The sequence below is a fragment of the Coccinella septempunctata genome, chromosome 3, assembly GCF_907165205.1.
Source record: "Coccinella septempunctata chromosome 3, icCocSept1.1, whole genome shotgun sequence".
NCBI lineage: Eukaryota > Metazoa > Arthropoda > Insecta > Coleoptera > Coccinellidae > Coccinella > Coccinella septempunctata.
In genome coordinates, this window is record NC_058191.1 from 8,882,437 (window position 1) to 8,899,460 (window position 17,024).

General features: G+C 36.5%; 1 protein-coding gene across 1 annotated transcript in view; it reads left to right on the top strand.

Moving 5' to 3' along the window:
• The first annotated feature begins 6,593 nt into the window (after positions 1 to 6,593).
• The window catches only part of LOC123309550, a 48,695-nt gene continuing 38,264 nt past the window's right edge, over positions 6,594 to 17,024 (top strand). The window contains exons 1-2 of the mRNA XM_044892715.1: positions 6,594 to 8,081; positions 8,152 to 9,210. Of these exons, the coding sequence (XP_044748650.1) occupies positions 6,594 to 8,081; positions 8,152 to 9,210 (2,547 nt within the window). The remainder of the gene's footprint in view (positions 8,082 to 8,151; positions 9,211 to 17,024) is intronic.

The following is a 17,024-nucleotide window of genomic DNA, read 5'->3' on the forward strand; positions in this document are numbered from 1 at the left end:
CTGGTACACATGTTCATTTTCAGTTTTTTTTTCTCTTTTTTTGGTACACATGTTCATTTTCAGTTCATTGTATATTTCGTATTTTTTCATTTTTCTGTAATTGTTATTTTTTTTTTGTTTTTTCATTTGTGTTCTTAATTTTTCTCTTTTCCCTTTTTTTCTGGTACACATGTTCATTTTCTGTTTTTTTTCTCTGTTTTCTGGTACACATGTTCATTTTCAGTTTATTGTATATTTCGTATTTTTTCATTTTTCCGTAATTGTTATTGTTTTTTTTGTTTTTTCATTTGTGTTCTTAATTTTTTTAATCTCATTTATTTTTGTAACTAGTCGGAGGTAGAGTGAAGTAGCTCATGCTAGACTCCGCCTCAAGTATATTTTTTTGGCCTTATTAAGACTATTATTATCACTTTGTGATCAATCCACTGCGGTAGATACTACCACTGATCCCCAGACCATCCTCAATCATCAATCCGACTATAATTGTAGCTGAATAATTTTTTGAGGTGGTCCGGCTGGGTTTCGAACCCAGTGAGCGCATGGGGTGACACTACAGAAACTCCGTTTCTTGCCACCGCTCTACCCATGCGCCTGGTAACACTTGTTAGTGCAGTCTATTTCATGCCAAATACCAGGTGACAGTGATTGTTATTAATACGCGGAAGAGACTGTTTGTATGGTATTTTTATTTTATTGAATTATATTATTGGTCATTTCTCAATTTGTTTTTTCAATAAACGTACACAGAAGGAACCTTTGAATATAAGGTGTTACGGCCGGTTTCATAATCAAACCTAAAGTCGCTTTAATTTTAAAGCTTCTTTTAACCCAACTAAAAATGACATTGAAAGAAGCTTTAAACTCAAAGTGACTTTAAATTTGATTATGAAACCGGCCGTTAGTCTTCGAGTTGTAAAAATGTTTCAACAGTAGATTCTTGAGATCGAAATAAACACGTTTTTCCTGTACCAAAAAAAAGGCAAAATAATGAGTTAGATAAGTGAATTAATATTTAGATTTGTCATTTTCAAGGAAATTGCTGAAAAAAAAGATACTTTTACACATTCCCAAAATTTCTGAACTCCCTTAACCTTTGTGAAGCAGTGTATTGTAAACAAGCTCCCACGTCGAAACTATACGTGAACTCTAAAAAATGTCAAACTGCAAGATTGAAATAGCAGATTTCACCTGGCAATACCAGTGTTGGCAGTTATCCATACATAAATAACAACCCCCGAAAAAGAAAGTCGAGGCATAGTCTATTCTAAACCATATCTTTTATTTTTCGAAGTCGATGACGGATGAAGAATTTCATATTGAAATTCAAAAATAAGATTTATTAAGTGCAATCTTTTCCACACCACCTATGAGGTAGATTGCTAGGTGCGTTTTATTTTTACATGGTGTCCCCTGTAGGCCTAATCCATGGTGTTAGTTTGGTTCTTTTAGGGCGTGTGTGATGAAGTTGATCAATTTTGTCAATTACTTACACACACTTTCGCCAGGTTATTATTACAAATTACAGCATGCTGAGGTATCTCTTTTTTTCTGGTACACATGTTCATTTTCAGTTTTTTTTTCTCTTTTTTTGGTACACATGTTCATTTTCAGTTTATTGTATATTTCGTATATTTTAATTTTTCTGTAATTGTTATTTTTTTTTGTTTTTTCATTTGTGTTCTTAATTTTTCTCTTTTCTTTTTTTTTCTGGTACACATGTTCATTTTCAAATTTTTTTCTCTGTTTCTGGTACACATGTTCATTTTCAGTTTATTGTATATTTCGTATTTTTTCATTTTTCCGTAATTGTTATTGTTTTTTTTGTTTTTTCATTTGTGTTCTTAATTTTTTTAATCTCATTTATTTTTGTAACTAGTCGGAGGTAGAGTGAAGTAGCTCATGCTAGACTCCGCCTCAAGTATATTTTTTTTCCCTTATTAAGACTATTATTATTACTTTGTGATCAATCCACTGCGGTAGATACTACCACTGATCCCCAGACCATCCTCAATCATCAATCCGACTATAATTGTAGCTGAATAATTTTTTGAGGTGGTCCGGCTGGGTTTCGAACCCAGTGAGCGCATGGGGTGACACTACAGAAACTCCGTTTCTTGCCACCGCTCTACCCATGCGCCTGGTAACACTTGTTAGTGCAGTCTATTTCATGCCAATTACCAGGTGGCAGTGATTGTTATTAATACGCGGAAGAGACTGTTTGTATGGTATTTTTATTTTATTGAATTATATTATTGGTCATTTCTCAATTTGTTTTTTCAATAAACGTACACAGAAGGAACCTTTGAATATAAGAGGTTACGGCCGGTTTCATAATCAAACCTAAAGTCGCTTTAATTTTAAAGCTTCTTTTAACCCAACTAAAAATGACATTGAAAGAAGCTTTAAACTCAAAGTGACTTTAAATTTGATTATGAAACCGGCCGTTAGTCTTCGAGTTGTACAAATGTTTCAACAGTAGATTCTTGAGATCGAAATAAACACGTTTTTCCTGAACCAAAAAAAAAGCAAAATAATGAGTTAGATAAGTGAATTAATATTTAGATTTCTCATTTTCAAGGAAAATCCTGAAAAAAAAGATACTTTTACACATTCCCAAAATTTCTGAACTCCCTTAACCTTTGTGAAGCAGTGTATTGTAAACAAGCTCCCACGTAACTGCAAGATTGAAATAGCAGATTTCACCTGGCAATACCAGTGTTGGCAGTTATCCATACATAAATAACAACCCCCGAAAAAGAAAGTCGAGGCATAGTCTATTCTAAACCATATCTTTTATTTTTCGAAGTCGATGACGGATGAAGAATTTCATATTGAAATTCAAAAATAAGATTTATTAAGTGCAATCTTTTCCACACCACCTATGAGGTAGATTGCTAGGTGCGTTTTATTTTTACATGGTGTCCCCTGTAGGCCTAATCCATGGTGTTGGTTTGGTTCTTTTAGGGCGTGTGTGAAGAAGTTGATCAATTTTGTCAATTACTTACACACACTTTCGCCAGGTTATTATTACAAATTACAGCATGCTGCGGTATCGCGTATATACTTTTTTTTTCTCTTTTTTTCTGGTACACATGTTCATTTTCAGTTTTTTTTCTCTTTTTTTGGTACACATGTTCATTTTCAGTTTATTGTATATTTCGTATATTTTCATTTTTCTGTAATTGTTATTTTTTTTTTGTTTTTTCATTTGTGTTCTTAATTTTTCTCTTTTCTCTTTTTTTCTGGTACACATGTTCATCTTCAGTTTTTTTTCCTCTGTTTTCTGGTACACATGTTCATTTTCAGTTTATTGTATATTTCGTATTTTTTCATTATTCCGTAATTGTTATTTTTGTTTTGTTTTTTCATTTGTGTTCTTAATTTTTTTTAATCTCATTTATTTTTGTAACTAGTCGGAGGTTGAGTGAAGTAGCTCATGCTAGACTCCGCCTCAAGTATATTTTTTTTCCCTAATTAAGACTATTATTATTACTTTGTGATCAATCCACAGCGGTAGATACTACCACTGATCCCCAGACCATCCTCAATCATCATTCCGACTATAATTGTAGCTGAATAATTTTTTGAGGTGGTCCGGCTGGGTTTCGAACCCAGTGAGCGCATGGGGTGATACTACAGAAACACCGTTTCTTGCCACCACTCTACCCATGCGCCTGGTAACACTTGTTAGTGCAGTCTATTTCATGCCAAATACCAGGTGGCAGTGATTGTTATTAATACGCGGAAGAGACTGTTTGTATGGTATTTTTATTTTATTGAATTATATTTTTGGTCATTTCTCAATTTGTTTTTTCAATAAACGTACACAGAAGGGACCTTTGAATATAAGGGGTTACGGACGGTTTCATAATCAAACCTAAAGTCGCTTTAATTTTAAAGCTTCTTTTAACCCAAATAAAAATGACATTGAAAGAAGCTTTAAACTCAAAGTGACTTTAAATTTGATTATGAAACCGGCCGTTAGTCTTCGAGTTGTACAAATGTTTCAACAGTAGATTCTTGAGATCGAAATAAACACGTTTTTCCTGTACCAAAAAAAAAAGCAAAATAATGAGTTAGATAAGTGAATTAATATTTAGATTTCTCATTTTCAAGGAAATTGCTGAAAAAAAAGATACTTTTACACATTCCCAAAATTTCTGAACTCCCTTAACCTTTGTGAAGCAGTGTATTGTAAACAAGCTCCCACGTCGAAACTATACGTGAACTCTAAAAAATGTCAAACTGCAAGATTGAAATAGCAGATTTCACCTGGCAATACCAGTGTTGGCAGTTATCCATACATAAATAACAACCCCCGAAAAAGAAAGTCGAGGCATAGTCTATTCTAAACCATATCTTTTATTTTTCGAAGTCGATGACGGATGAAGAATTTCATATTGAAATTCAAAAATAAGATTTATTAAGTGCAATCTTTTCCACACCACCTATGAGGTAGATTGCTAGGTGCGTTTTATTTTTACATGGTGTCCCCTGTAGGCCTAATCCATGGTGTTAGTTTGGTTCTTTTAGGGCGTGTGTGAAGAAGTTGATCAATTTTGTCAATTACTTACACACACTTTCGCCAGGTTATTATTACAAATTACAGCATGCTGCGGTATCGCGTACATACTTTTTTTTTCTCTTTTTTTCTGGTACACATGTTGTTAAAAATTGGAGGAATTTTTAACCCAACTCTACCACTCGATGACATCTCTAGCAACTCAGTGACTACGTTTATCGTTACATGCTTCTGTGAACGTAACCTTTAAATCGCTGTCAATCAGCTGTTCAAAAAAACCGGTGGAACCTGTTGAATCTGCTCAATTTAATTCATTCTCTTTAGATTCTTCGTTCGCTCAAGTGAATTGGAACTTGGTCTAAATTCTTAACGTGATTTTTAGTGCACTCTCAACTTTTTTCAATCAGCTCAAATCTAATAATATTATTTTATATTATACTAATCAATCGATCAACATCTCAAAAAGGTACAGTATTTTTTCACTCAACAAAAACTGTAATCATTTTTTGCATGTGTCACGTTAGAATATCATTCTACATAATTTTCCTATCAACATTCTCTCCATCGCTATGCATTTTCTCACAATTACATTTGCAATATTCTGCTCTACATCTCTCTATCATATTTGCATGCATATTTTCTCAATTTTCTCCAAATCTCTCATTCAACCACGTGCTCAATGTACCTAACTGCTTCAACCTTCTCAAAATGCATCGATATTCCACTCGCTTAAAATCACATCATCTCGAAAACCACTCACATTTTAATTTCTCTAATTTTAGCACCAAGTTCACATTTCACACCACTCTATTAAAAGCTTATATACTTGTATTCACTCTCATTTTGTATACATGTCACCTCAGATTAACTTTACACCTCTTACGATCAGACTTCTCAGGCCTCTTAAGTTTCAGGTACCTCTACGCTCAAGTTGGACACTTCGAAGGCTTCTCATAGACCAGATCGAAATCCATCTCACTACACTCAGCACTCCGAACAAAGTAATACACTCAATTAACTCTCTTGGACAGACTGGTTTGTGATAATGCTCGAGGAGGTCCAATCTGATTTCAACTCAATAAGTATAATTTATTATACACTTTTGCATGTCTCTATTACCTGAAACTTATGATACCTTATTTATTTTCTCTAACGTTGTGAACTGCTCTTCTTGTTTCATCTCAATTATGAATACTATTCATTAATTCTTTCTACGTTTACAATATTTCATTTCTCTACATTGCATTTGTAACACAACTCACCTCAATTTATGTACTCTCATACAACACCTTCTGCTTTTCTAATAGATTTGCTATTCCTGTAAGCGTTGGTAATCATCTCTCTACATTACATTTGTAACACAACTCACCTCAATTTATGTACTCTCATAAAACACCTTCTGCTTTTCTAATAGATTTGCTATTCCTGTAAGCGTTGGTAATCATCTCTCTCTCATTCTGTCTCATTACACCTGTCTCACTACATTACATATCTCTAACTTCTCAAGTTATCACTGCAACCTTCTGTTTTTCTGATAGCGAGACAGTTTATGAAATCGTAAACTCTATCACTGTAAACGTTGTGCTTGCATGATAACACTCACATCAATTCATAACTATCAAGCTCAATTATTATGCAACTCAAAATACATAAACACGTTTTGATGTAAATCTATCTCAATTCTTATCAAACACATAATAATTGATCTTGTTACTCGATACATGAAATTCACTCAACCTGCTCTTTCTCTCAAGCAAATACAACGTTGATTTTCTCATTGAACCATTTCTTTCAAATTCTCTCAATAACTTCTCAATACTTGTAAATAGGTTCACTCTGTTTAGATGTTGTATATAATTTTACTTCATGCGAGTGTCTATTTATTATGTGACGTGTTTGATATACAATAAAGATTTTATTTTACCATCTCCAACTCAATCATTTGGTAACAGTCCACTTTTAAGTAATTGCCAAAAATCTCAACACCCAGATTTTTGAACATTTGGTCCTTCGGGCCGGATGGTTGAGTTGGAATAATTATTCATTCACATCACATTCATCTCAAAAGGTCATGTCTCAAAAGTCGGGAAGATCTTCTCCATCTCCAAAAGAGGATGACACTCAACTGCAGGTCCCTCCTACTCGATCATCCACATCTTCGCAGCCTGATGTTGGACCTCAAACTCGCTCTGCTGGTCTTCCCACCAACATCAAACTAAAAGTCGCTACTCAAATGAGTAGACTACAACTCATGAAGGACATCTTCTCCAAGCTGTCCAACGTCTCAACATGGACTGTGCAAGATCTGTCACACACTCAAGAACACCTGCAAGACCTTCACAAGAACTTCTCAAAGACTCACTCGTATTTTGAGTCAGCGTGGCCTGAGTCGTGTCTCGACCACGAATACTTCGCATCTTCAGTCTTCTTCGAGGAATACTCTCTATTCCAATCAGCCATCTCGAAATTAATACAACTCAATATGTCACTCAATCCTGTGGATTCACAGCCATCCACTTCTGCTCAAGCCCCTCAATCTTCTCAAACTCGTCCTCGATTGCCTGACATCTCAATTCCCACCTTCTCAGGCGACTTCTCAAAATGGCCTGCATTCCGAGATCTTTTTCAATCACTCGTCATCAACAGCACCTCAATTTCTAACATTGAAAGGTTACATTACCTTCGGACATGTCTCTCTCAAGAACCTCTCGACACCATCTCTAGTCTTCCCTTAACGGAAGTCTCGTTCCCCATAGCTTGGAAGAAGCTTATGGACAAATATGAGAATAAAAGGCTGCTCCTCTCTTCTCAATACGCAAAACTTCTCTCCTTCTCATTGGCGAATCAGAAAAATTCTACCGCCTCATCTCTTCGTCAATTTATTGACAGCATCGTCAATCCTCTCCAAAGTTTGAAAGCTCTAGGTGAAGATCTAGAGCAGAACAATAATCTTTTGGTGTTCCATATCATCAATCGTATGGATCACGCCTCTCGCACTCATTGGGAAACTCTCATCTCCTCTAATAACGAATTTCCCTCCTTCGCTCAGTTGATGGAGTTCCTCCAATCTCGCTCCAGAGCTCTAGAATGGACTGAGTCCAATCAGAGACAGTCATCTCAAGAATCCTCTCGCTCTCGCACAACAGTGCACACCATCTCTCAAAAGGTTACTGCTCCAATTAAACCTTCTCCTCCACTCATCTCAAGCAAATCGGCCTCCTCGAACACTCCAATCTCGAAAGTCTCTTCTATGCCGGGCTACACCTGTGATGATTGTGGACGCGACCACTTCGTTGCAGATTGCCCTCGCTTCTCCAAGCGCTCACCTCAGGAAAAAGCTGATGTGGTGTTACTTCGCATCCTCTGCTCCAACTGCCTCGGTAGACATCATCGCCACTCTTGCAGAACGACAAAGATCTGCAAAATCTGTGGAAGTCGTCATCACACTCTTCTACATGATGCTCCTCTCAGCAGTAAACCACACTGCAAAGTTCCACCGGTACCCCCTCGAGTGCTTCCTCAATCAGCTCTCACATCTCAAAAATCTGCTCAAAGGGAGGTGAGTTCTAGCAACTCAGCTCTAAAGCCGTCAAAATAGTTCGAAGAAGCGTTGAATTATTTTTCTTCAGCTACCTCAACCACGACTCAACACTCTCCTCGCCACTGCCATCGCCCATCTCATCACCTCAACAGGATCACACACGGTTCGACTACTCATCGACAGTGGATCCGAGCTGACCTTCATCTCTCAAGATCTAGCCAGAAAACTCAACACCTCTAGAAGGAAGTCGCATGTTACAATTGTGGGAATTCATGGAAAGACTTTTAAGACACAAGGATCTCTTGCCCTCACTCTCAAGTCGACGTATGACCATCAAACCATAAATATTGATGCTCACATTCTCTCATCATCTTTCTCTAATTTGCCTTCCTTCTATACATGTTTTCAGCAATCTATACATCTCCAGCATCTCAAGTTAGCTGATCCAGAATACCACATCTCAAGAGCCGTCGACATCATTTTGGGTGCTGATGTATATGGCTCAGTTGTTCTTCCTCAGATGAAAAAAGGCCCTCCATCATCTCCAATCGCGCAACTCTCAATCTTCGGCTGGCTAATCCTAGGACCTGTGTGTCAAGAACAGGAACGCCTTCCAATCCAATCTCCAATGTTTCATACTGTTCAAGATGAAGACCTTCATCATCTCCTCACTAAGTTTTGGGAACAGGAAGAAATTCAACCAACGTCTACGTCACATCTCACCTCTGACGAGCAAGAATGTGAAAACCACTTTGTCTCCACTCACTCTAGGCTCTCCTCAGGGAAATACATGGTAAGATTACCATTGAAATCATCTATTGACGTCTTAGGTTCTTCCAGACAACGAGCCTTCCGATGTCTGCAAGCCTTGATTCGGAAATTCGACAAGGATCCTGACTACTCTCTGCTCTACCACCAATTTCTCGATGAATATGAACTCCTCCAGCACATGCAACCAGTCTCGTCAGAAAAGGTCCACTCAAGATATTTTCTTCCTCATCATGGTGTTCTCAAAACAGACAGCTCTACAACGAAACTGCGAGTAGTCTTCAACGGCTCCAGCCCCACCTCAACTGGTATTTCTCTCAACGATATTATGCACACCGGAGCGAAACTGCAACTCGACGTGATAGATGTTCTTATGTGGGTGCGTAAATTTAAATTTGTCTTCTCTACAGATATCACAAAGATGTACAGACAGATTCTTGTTCATCCTGATGATTGGGATCTTCAAAGCATCCTTTGGCTCGACTCAAATAACAACGTAAAGACATACCATCTCACAACAGTCACATACGGAACTAGATCAGCTCCATTTTTGGCAATCAGAGTTCTTCTCCAACTTCTCAAAGATGAGGGTCACAACTTTCCACTAGCCATTCCTCCATTAACAAAAGGTCGTTATGTTGATGATATTTGTGGTGGAGCAGATACTGAACATCAACTTCTCGAAATTGCCAAACAACTCCAGAACCTTTGCATGGCGGCCGGCCTTTCGCTAGCAAAATGGCAGTCAAACGTCTCAAGTCTCTCACACGTCGTTCAAGAGGAAGAATCAACACCCACTCCAATCTCATTCGATGAAGGTTCTCACTCAACTAAAGTGTTAGGTCTAATCTGGTACCCTCAAGAAGACTATTTCACTTTTAAAGTCAGCTCCAATCTATCTGGGTCTTTGATCTCCAAGCGATCAGTTCTATCTCATATTGCTAAAATATTTGATCCACTCGGTTTAGTCTCCCCTGTTACGATTAGGGCTAAAATGTTGTTGCAGGAATTATGGCTCCAAAAGTTATCATGGGACGAACCTCTACCTCAACTACTCCAACAGAAATGGTACGACATCAGTGAAGATCTCTCCAAGCTGGCCAGCATCACAATTCCAAGATGGATTAACACTCAAGAGGGTTCTTTCATACAACTCCACGGCTTCTCTGATGCATCTCAACTCGCCATTTCAGCCGTTCTCTACCTTCTCGTTCGAACTCCGTCCACGGAACGCAAAGTTACAATGCTTTGCTCCAAAACCAAAGTATCGCCTTTAAAACCACTCACAATCCCGAGACTCGAATTATCAGCTGCTCTTCTCCTCTCTCGACTCGTTAATTATGCGCATAATGTTTTAGCTCTCAACATTCACTCAACCACTCTATGGACGGACTCCTCAATCACTCTAGCTTGGATCAACACTCACCCTTCACGTTGGAAGGACTTTGTACGGAACAGAGTTGCAACAATCCAAGATCTAACTCCAAGGGCCCATTGGAGGTATATTTCCGGCAAAGACAATCCTGCTGACTGTGCATCACAAGGGTTAACTTCATCTCAACTTCGCAACCACTCGCTATGGTGGACGGGACCACCATGGCTTTCCAAGTCAGAAGATTCATGGCCAAATCGTCAGCCGGCACCGACAACCGACCATGAATCAGAAGCAAGACCAGCCATCTCCATACTCACCTCCACTACGTCAGACTACTCATGGGATCTCATCTACAGGTATTCCAATTTGAATAAATTGTTGAGAATTACCTCTATTTGTTCAAAGGTTCTCGCACGACTCCAACGCAAGCTGGATCCAGCACACCTCACACACCTGACTTCAACTGACTTGGAAGCATCTCGAATTTTCTCAAAAAGTCTACTTTCCACATGAACTCAAGGCTCTTCAATCACACACTCCACTTCTCTCTTCACATGTATTCAGTAGACTCACTCGACAACTCGACAACAATGGTGTAATTCGTGTAGGCGGACGAATTTCCCATTCTCAGCTCGACCCAGATAGCAAGCATCCAATTATTCTTCCTCAACACTCTCAATTTACTTCTTTGGTTATAGATGAAACTCACCAAACAACTCTACATGCAAGGCACTGTGGCACCGCTCTCAACAACTCGTGGCACGACTACCCACATCTCAAGTGCAGCCATCTCATCCATTCCTCCACACTCTGAGGATTGAAAGCAGTCTTTTCGCTCCAGTTATGGGTGGATTGAGTAGCTCAGACACTGGAGTGATGGATTGCCTCAACTTCCTCACAATGGATAATTTACGAAGACCTACTCGATTATAATCAACTACGTTAATTATGGCGGCCGGAATGTTAAAAATTGGAGGAATTTTTAACCCAACTCTACCACTCGATGACATCTCTAGCAACTCAGTGACTACGTTTATCGTTACATGCTTCTGTGAACGTAACCTTTAAATCGCTGTCAATCAGCTGTTCAAAAAAACCGGTGGAACCTGTTGAATCTGCTCAATTTAATTCATTCTCTTTAGATTCTTCGTTCGCTCAAGTGAATTGGAACTTGGTCTAAATTCTTAACGTGATTTTTAGTGCACTCTCAACTTTTTTCAATCAGCTCAAATCTAATAATATTATTTTATATTATACTAATCAATCGATCAACATCTCAAAAAGGTACAGTATTTTTTCACTCAACAAAAACTGTAATCATTTTTTGCATGTGTCACGTTAGAACATCATTCTACATAATTTTCCTATCAACATTCTCTCCATCGCTATGCATTTTCTCACAATTACATTTGCAATATTCTGCTCTATATCTCTCTATCATATTTGCATGCATATTTTCTCAATTTTCTCCAAATCTCTCATTCAACCACGTGCTCAATGTACCTAACTGCTTCAACCTTCTCAAAATGCATCGATATTCCACTCGCTTAAAATCACATCATCTCGAAAACCACTCACATTTTAATTTCTCTAATTTTAGCACCAAGTTCACATTTCACACCACTCTATTAAAAGCTTATATACTTGTATTCACTCTCATTTTGTATACATGTCACCTCAGATTAACTTTACACCTCTTACGATCAGACTTCTCAGGCCTCTTAAGTTTCAGGTACCTCTACGCTCAAGTTGGACACTTCGAAGGCTTCTCATAGACCAGATCGAAATCCATCTCACTACACTCAGCACTCCGAACAAAGTAATACACTCAATTAACTCTCTTGGACAGACTGGTTTGTGATAATGCTCGAGGAGGTCCAATCTGATTTCAACTCAATAAGTATAATTTATTATACACTTTTGCATGTCTCTATTACCTGAAACTTATGATACCTTATTTATTTTCTCTAACGTTGTGAACTGCTCTTCTTGTTTCATCTCAATTATGAATACTATTCATTAATTCTTTCTACGTTTACAATATTTCATTTCTCTACATTGCATTTGTAACACAACTCACCTCAATTTATGTACTCTCATACAACACCTTCTGCTTTTCTAATAGATTTGCTATTCCTGTAAGCGTTGGTAATCATCTCTCTACATTACATTTGTAACACAACTCACCTCAATTTATGTACTCTCATAAAACACCTTCTGCTTTTCTAATAGATTTGCTATTCCTGTAAGCGTTGGTAATCATCTCTCTCTCATTCTGTCTCATTACACCTGTCTCACTACATTACATATCTCTAACTTCTCAAGTTATCACTGCAACCTTCTGTTTTTCTGATAGCGAGACAGTTTATGAAATCGTAAACTCTATCACTGTAAACGTTGTGCTTGCATGATAACACTCACATCAATTCATAACTATCAAGCTCAATTATTATGCAACTCAAAATACATAAACACGTTTTAATGTAAATCTATCTCAATTCTTATCAAACACATAATAATTGATCTTGTTACTCGATACATGAAATTCACTCAACCTGCTCTTTCTCTCAAGCAAATACAACGTTAATTTTCTCATTGAACCATTTCTTTCAAATTCTCTCAATAACTTCTCAATACTTGTAAATAGGTTCACTCTGTTTAGATGTTGTATATAATTTTACTTCATGCGAGTGTCTATTTATTATGTGACGTGTTTGATATACAATAAAGATTTTATTTTACCATCTCCAACTCAATCATTTGGTAACAGTCCACTTTTAAGTAATTGCCAAAAATCTCAACACCCAGATTTTTGAACACATGTTCATTTTCAGTTTTTTTTTCTCTTTTTTTGGTACACATGTTCATTTTCAGTTTATTGTATATTTCGTATATTTTCATTTTTCTGTAATTGTTATTTTTTTTTTGTTTTTTCATTTGTGTTCTTAATTTTTCTCTTTTCTCTTTTTTTCTGGTACACATGTTCATTTTCAGTTTTTTTTCTCTGTTTTCTGGTACACATGTTCATTTTCAGTTTATTGTATATTTCGTATTTTTTCATTTTTCCGTAATTGTTATTTTTTTTTTGTTTTTTCATTTGTGTTCTTAATTTTTTTAATCTCATTTATTTTTGTAACTAGTCGGAGGTTGAGTGAAGTAGCTCATGCTAGACTCCGCCTCAAGTATATTTTTTTTCCCTAATTAAGACTATTATTACTTTGTGATCAATCCACAGCGGTAGATACTACCACTGATCCCCAGACCATCCTCAATCATCATTCCGACTATAATTGTAGCTGAATAATTTTTTGAGGTGGTCCGGCTGGGTTTCGAACCCAGTGAGAGCATGGGGTGATACTACAGAAACTCCGTTTCTTGCCACCACTCTACCCATGCGCCTGGTAACACTTGTTAGTGCAGTCTATTTCATGCCAAATACCAGGTGGCAGTGATTGTTATTAATACGCGGAAGAGACTGTTTGTATGGTATTTTTATTTTATTGAATTATATTTTTGGTCATTTCTCAATTTGTTTTTTCAATAAACGTACACAGAAGGAACCTTTGAATATAAGGGGTTACGGCCGGTTTCATAATCAAACCTAAAGTCGCTTTAATTTTAAAGCTTCTTTTAACCCAACTAAAAATGACATTGAAAGAAGCTTTAAACTCAAAGTGACTTTAAATTTGATTATGAAACCGGCCGTTAGTCTTCGAGTTGTAAAAATGTTTCAACAGTAGATTCTTGAGATCGAAATAAACACGTTTTTCCTGTACCAAAAAAAAGGCAAAATAATGAGTTAGATAAGTGAATTAATATTTAGATTTGTCATTTTCAAGGAAATTGCTGAAAAAAAAGATACTTTTACACATTCCCAAAATTTCTGAACTCCCTTAACCTTTGTGAAGCAGTGTATTGTAAACAAGCTCCCACGTCGAAACTATACGTGAACTCTAAAAAATGTCAAACTGCAAGATTGAAATAGCAGATTTCACCTGGCAATACCAGTGTTGGCAGTTATCCATACATAAATAACAACCCCCGAAAAAGAAAGTCGAGGCATAGTCTATTCTAAACCATATCTTTTATTTTTCGAAGTCGATGACGGATGAAGAATTTCATATTGAAATTCAAAAATAAGATTTATTAAGTGCAATCTTTTCCACACCACCTATGAGGTAGATTGCTAGGTGCGTTTTATTTTTACATGGTGTCCCCTGTAGGCCTAATCCATGGTGTTAGTTTGGTTCTTTTAGGGCGTGTGTGAAGAAGTTGATCAATTTTGTCAATTACTTACACACACTTTCGCCAGGTTATTATTACAAATTACAGCATGCTGCGGTATCGCGTACATACTTTTTTTTTCTCTTTTTTTCTGGTACACATGTTGTTAAAAATTGGAGGAATTTTTAACCCAACTCTACCACTCGATGACATCTCTAGCAACTCAGTGACTACGTTTATCGTTACATGCTTCTGTGAACGTAACCTTTAAATCGCTGTCAATCAGCTGTTCAAAAAAACCGGTGGAACCTGTTGAATCTGCTCAATTTAATTCATTCTCTTTAGATTCTTCGTTCGCTCAAGTGAATTGGAACTTGGTCTAAATTCTTAACGTGATTTTTAGTGCACTCTCAACTTTTTTCAATCAGCTCAAATCTAATAATATTATTTTATATTATACTAATCAATCGATCAACATCTCAAAAAGGTACAGTATTTTTTCACTCAACAAAAACTGTAATCATTTTTTGCATGTGTCACGTTAGAATATCATTCTACATAATTTTCCTATCAACATTCTCTCCATCGCTATGCATTTTCTCACAATTACATTTGCAATATTCTGCTCTACATCTCTCTATCATATTTGCATGCATATTTTCTCAATTTTCTCCAAATCTCTCATTCAACCACGTGCTCAATGTACCTAACTGCTTCAACCTTCTCAAAATGCATCGATATTCCACTCGCTTAAAATCACATCATCTCGAAAACCACTCACATTTTAATTTCTCTAATTTTAGCACCAAGTTCACATTTCACACCACTCTATTAAAAGCTTATATACTTGTATTCACTCTCATTTTGTATACATGTCACCTCAGATTAACTTTACACCTCTTACGATCAGACTTCTCAGGCCTCTTAAGTTTCAGGTACCTCTACGCTCAAGTTGGACACTTCGAAGGCTTCTCATAGACCAGATCGAAATCCATCTCACTACACTCAGCACTCCGAACAAAGTAATACACTCAATTAACTCTCTTGGACAGACTGGTTTGTGATAATGCTCGAGGAGGTCCAATCTGATTTCAACTCAATAAGTATAATTTATTATACACTTTTGCATGTCTCTATTACCTGAAACTTATGATACCTTATTTATTTTCTCTAACGTTGTGAACTGCTCTTCTTGTTTCATCTCAATTATGAATACTATTCATTAATTCTTTCTACGTTTACAATATTTCATTTCTCTACATTGCATTTGTAACACAACTCACCTCAATTTATGTACTCTCATACAACACCTTCTGCTTTTCTAATAGATTTGCTATTCCTGTAAGCGTTGGTAATCATCTCTCTACATTACATTTGTAACACAACTCACCTCAATTTATGTACTCTCATAAAACACCTTCTGCTTTTCTAATAGATTTGCTATTCCTGTAAGCGTTGGTAATCATCTCTCTCTCATTCTGTCTCATTACACCTGTCTCACTACATTACATATCTCTAACTTCTCAAGTTATCACTGCAACCTTCTGTTTTTCTGATAGCGAGACAGTTTATGAAATCGTAAACTCTATCACTGTAAACGTTGTGCTTGCATGATAACACTCACATCAATTCATAACTATCAAGCTCAATTATTATGCAACTCAAAATACATAAACACGTTTTGATGTAAATCTATCTCAATTCTTATCAAACACATAATAATTGATCTTGTTACTCGATACATGAAATTCACTCAACCTGCTCTTTCTCTCAAGCAAATACAACGTTAATTTTCTCATTGAACCATTTCTTTCAAATTCTCTCAATAACTTCTCAATACTTGTAAATAGGTTCACTCTGTTTAGATGTTGTATATAATTTCACTTCATGCGAGTGTCTATTTATTATGTGACGTGTTTGATATACAATAAAGATTTTATTTTACCATCTCCAACTCAATCATTTGGTAACAGTCCACTTTTAAGTAATTGCCAAAAATCTCAACACCCAGATTTTTGAACACATGTTCATTTTCAGTTTTTTTTTCTCTTTTTTTGGTACACATGTTCATTTTCAGTTTATTGTATATTTCGTATATTTTCATTTTTCTGTAATTGTTATTTTTTTTTTGTTTTTTCATTTGTGTTCTTAATTTTTCTCTTTTCTCTTTTTTTCTGGTACACATGTTCATTTTCAGTTTTTTTTCTCTGTTTTCTGGTACACATGTTCATTTTCAGTTTATTGTATATTTCGTATTTTTTAATTTTTCCGTAATTGTTATTTTTTTTTTGTTTTTTCATTTGTGTTCTTAATTTTTTTAATCTCATTTATTTTTGTAACTAGTCGGAGGTTGAGTGAAGTAGCTCATGCTAGACTCCGCCTCAAGTATATTTTTTTTCCCTAATTAAGACTATTATTACTTTGTGATCAATCCACAGCGGTAGATACTACCACTGATCCCCAGACCATCCTCAATCATCATTCCGACTATAATTGTAGCTGAATAATTTTTTGAGGTGGTCCGGCTGGGTTTCGAACCCAGTGAGAGCATGGGGTGATACTACAGAAACTCCGTTTCTTGCCACCACTCTACC